Source organism: Sapajus apella, unplaced genomic scaffold, assembly GCF_009761245.1.
Source record: "Sapajus apella isolate SASKATOON/1434 unplaced genomic scaffold, GSC_monkey_1.0 scaffold92, whole genome shotgun sequence".
NCBI lineage: Eukaryota > Metazoa > Chordata > Mammalia > Primates > Cebidae > Sapajus > Sapajus apella.
This window is the reverse complement of record NW_022437032.1, coordinates 3,730,619-3,734,260: the sequence shown is the minus strand read 5'-3', so window position 1 is coordinate 3,734,260 and position 3,642 is coordinate 3,730,619. Positions and strand designations below refer to the sequence as shown.

Below are 3,642 nucleotides of genomic sequence, written 5' to 3'. Positions count from 1 at the left end.
AAAAAAAAAAAAAAAAAAAAAAAAAAGAAAAAAAGAAAAAAAGAAAAAGAAAACTCATGTTTAAAAAGGGGAAAATCACTTAATATTTCCATCTCTACCTACCATAAAAATTATAAAATACTTTCTGGCTGGCTGTGGTGGCTCACATTTATAATCCCAGCACTCTGGGAGTCCAAGGTGGGCAAATTACAAGGTTAGGAGATTGAGACCATCCTGGCCAACACGGTGAAACCCTGTCTCAACAACAACAACAACAAAAATTAGCTAGGCATGGTGGCACACCTGTAGTTCCAGCTACTCGGGGAGGCTGAAGCAAGGGAATTGTTTGAACCTAGGAGGTGGAGGTTGCAGTGAGCTGAGATTGCACCACTGCACTTTAGCCTGGCGACAGAGCAAGACTCTGTCTCAAAAAAAAAAAAAAAAATTCTTCCATTCATTTTCTTTACACTTAAAAGTTTCATAAGATCATAATGTAACACTAATCCTTTTCCTAAATATTGCATAAACATTATGCTATATCATTAAAATACCTTCATATATATCATTATTTAATGGCAACACATTATTCCATGGTGTCCATGCATTACAATTTTCTCAGCAGCAATAAGGTATTTACATAATTTCCAATTTTTCCCAAGTTAAATGATACAAGATTACCTTTGAGCATGTAACGGTTAGATAAAATTACGCACTATAATTTTCTGAAAATTTCTAAGATATTTACATTAGGTCCAATTTTGCCCAGGTCTAACTAAGACAAGAAATCTCTGTTCGGAAATACAATTTGGTTGACTTGCTCAGGAGACTGGGCTGAGCACTGTGATAAATCATCTTGCAGGGATGCACTTAGACACTTTGCAATCAATGGATGGAAGGAATGAAACTGAGAGACAGATAGACACGGAACTAACAAGAAAACAAGGAAGTGAGACATGAAGTAGCTTGCATTGCTGACGATTCCTTAATGATGGAACAGGACTGACACCCAGAATGAAAGAATTTTAATAATAAATAATGTCACTGCTATATGGAAAGTGCAAAAGTAACGACATAGACCTTTGTCAACATCTTGACAGTGTCACTTAAAAACAATGACTTTGTGCTTGGGTTTTCTCAACTGAAAAATGAGAGAAGAGAGGTTTCTACTTCATGGTGTTTTTGTTTGTTTGTTTTTAATTTCTCCAAGAAAAACACGGGCTTGTTATGAGAATTAAATGGGATGGTGTTCCTAACAGCGCAGTCCTCCCTCCCGCCAATACCCCAGCATGTTACCTGCTGGGGTTATTATTGAGGTACACTATTTAAACATGGGCAAATCTGAGCCCAACCTAGGAGATACTGAGTCATAACAGGGTGGGGTGGGGAAGATGGCATTTAGGAAAATCTGTGCTTTTCACAGTAATGCAAGGAATACCCCGCCAAATTTGGGACCCAATGTCTCCCAGACTGTTAACAGTAGCAGCGAACAAGCTGAGAGCTTGCTCTGTGCCAGGTGTCCTCAAACCCCTGGTAGAGGGGTTTTCAAACTTCACGTGCTTCAGAGTTGCCCAGGCAGCTAGGAAGGGCAGCGGATCCCCGGCCCCACCCCCGAGATTGAATGGGTGGGGCCCAGCAAGCTGTTTTAAAATACACGCTCGCGCTCCCAGGTGGCTGGCTGCACTCAGCCTCTGGACCACACTTTGAGAAACAATACGCCGGGAGAAACCAGGGACTTGAAAAACGCTGATGTCCTCATCAGTTAAATAAAAACTGAACCCCAAACCCAAAGAAAGCGTCCACGGCCGCGTTTCCCATTCGGATCTCCACCCTTAATGTGGAAAAGCCTTTGCAATGAGCCGGCGGGACCTCGTGAGATCTGGAGATTCCCTCAATCTCCAGGGTCTAATTGTGAGCCACTGAGGCAGAAGTTTTCCCATCAGTGTTACCCCGTTTACCCCAGATTCCTCCCTCTCTCCCGCCCGCCCCCAACTCCGCCTGGTGGGGCGGGAATGCCCTGAGGGGGTGGCGATTGTCTGCACGGCATGCCCTCCCCCACCGTTCCCTTCCCAGGGGTCTCGCAAGGCTGGAGAGCGCCCCCCGTCTTGCGTCAGGTCGGGTGCGCCCCCCACCCCAAGCCCACTCCGGCGCCCCCTGCACCGCGCGCCCGCAGCGGTCCCCGAGACGCGGCTCCGGGCCGTCACCCCGATTTCGGGGCCCCGGGCCTGCTGGCTGCGTCGCAGACGTGCTTGGGCCCGGGCCCCGGAGCGCGCACTGGGCCCCGGAGCGCGCACTGCGCCCGGAAAAGCACTTACTTTGCACGGAGCCCGCGAAGCTCTCGCCCTCGCTGCTAGCGTTCATGGCCGCAGGCTGGGAGGTCCCCGGCCGGCCGGGGTGCCAGGGTGGGGGACGCTGATCTACATGGTGCAAGGACTTTTCCTTTTATTTTTCCACACCCCCCAGCCTGCCTTCTCCCAACTCTGCGAGGCGGGGAGGACGGATGTAAAGCAAGCTGCACTTCCGCTGCCTAGAGGGCGCTGGCCCGGCCCGGAGCCCCAACCTGGCTTTGCAGCAGCGGCTCCCGGGGGAAGCGGCGGGCGAACCCCGAGGCCCAGGCCCGCTGAGCCCCCACCACGCCCCCGGGGAGCTGGATGGCCTCGCGCGTCCGGGCGTGCTGGGCGACCGCGGGCGGCGAGGGATGCGCCCCTGCCCGCACCCTGCGTTCTCCGCGGACGCGATTGGCCTCCCCGGCTCGGGGCGCCCTTTGCACCTGCAGCTGGGGCGTCGGGGCCCCAGACGCGGTGGTGTAGCCGCGCTGCTCCCGGGACACCTGGGTGGTCTGTGGGGAGACCCGGGCGCGGCTGCCGTAGCTGGGTGGGGGCGCGGGGCGCGGCGGGCAACAGAGAAACCCAGGTTGGGCGTCAGCGCCGGGCAAATCAGCAGAGCGCTGGGCGGGTCCCCTGCCCTGCTAGGGAGACTGAGAGGACCGCAATGATCTGGAGTCCTAGCGCGAAGGGACCCCTGCTCCAGGGGCTGGCAACTTTCTCGTGCATCACAGTCTCCTGGCAGGCTTGTTAGAACAAACGCAGCTGGGCCCACCCCTGCGTTTCTGCTTCAGAGGTCTGGGGCGAGGCCTGAGAATGAGCATTTCTAAGTTCCCAGGTGCTGTCCCTAACGTGGGTCGGCGCCCACACTCAGGACACTGCCCTCTCTGCTCTGTCCCTGCTCTGTCCCTCATGCCTTACTACTACTCTCTCCCCCTGGCTCCTGCGTTAGCCCTATTGTCTCTCTGCCGACCCTCTCAAGCTCCAGACCTCTCCAGCCTCGAAGCATTTGCTCAGAGAATCAGCCCCGCCGTTGAAGGTCAGCATTCAAAAATTCACATTCAGGGAGGCCATGCTTGGCCTAATTTAATCATTCTAATATTGCAGCTCCCCCTTCCCCACCCAACCACTCCCGGTCTTCTTCCCGTCTGTTTTGTCTGTCTTTCCTTCTTTCCTTTCTTCCTTTTTCTTTCTTTCTTTCCCTCCCTCCCCCCTCCCCCCTCCCTCTCTCCCTCCCTTCCTTCCTTTTCTGAGGATCTTGCTCTGTCTCTCAGGCTGGAGTGCAGTGGTCAGATCCTAGCTCACTGCAGCCTCCAGCTCCTCTGCTCAAGCAATGCTCCTT

The 3,642-nt window shown here is 53.2% G+C and overlaps 1 protein-coding gene across 3 annotated transcripts in view; it reads right to left on the bottom strand.

Moving 5' to 3' along the window:
• ZFP64 (ZFP64 zinc finger protein) overlaps nt 1-2,818 on the bottom strand; it is a 96,417-nt gene extending 93,599 nt beyond the window's left edge. The window contains exon 1 of one of the 3 annotated variants that reach the window (XM_032255971.1): nt 2,292-2,818. In XM_032255971.1, the coding sequence (XP_032111862.1) occupies nt 2,292-2,337 (46 nt within the window). In that variant the 5' untranslated portion in view covers nt 2,338-2,818. The remainder of the gene's footprint in view (nt 1-2,291) is intronic. The other 2 variants (XM_032255973.1, XM_032255972.1) reach the window with 2 other exon arrangements.
• Between the last annotated feature and the right edge of the window lie 824 nt (nt 2,819-3,642).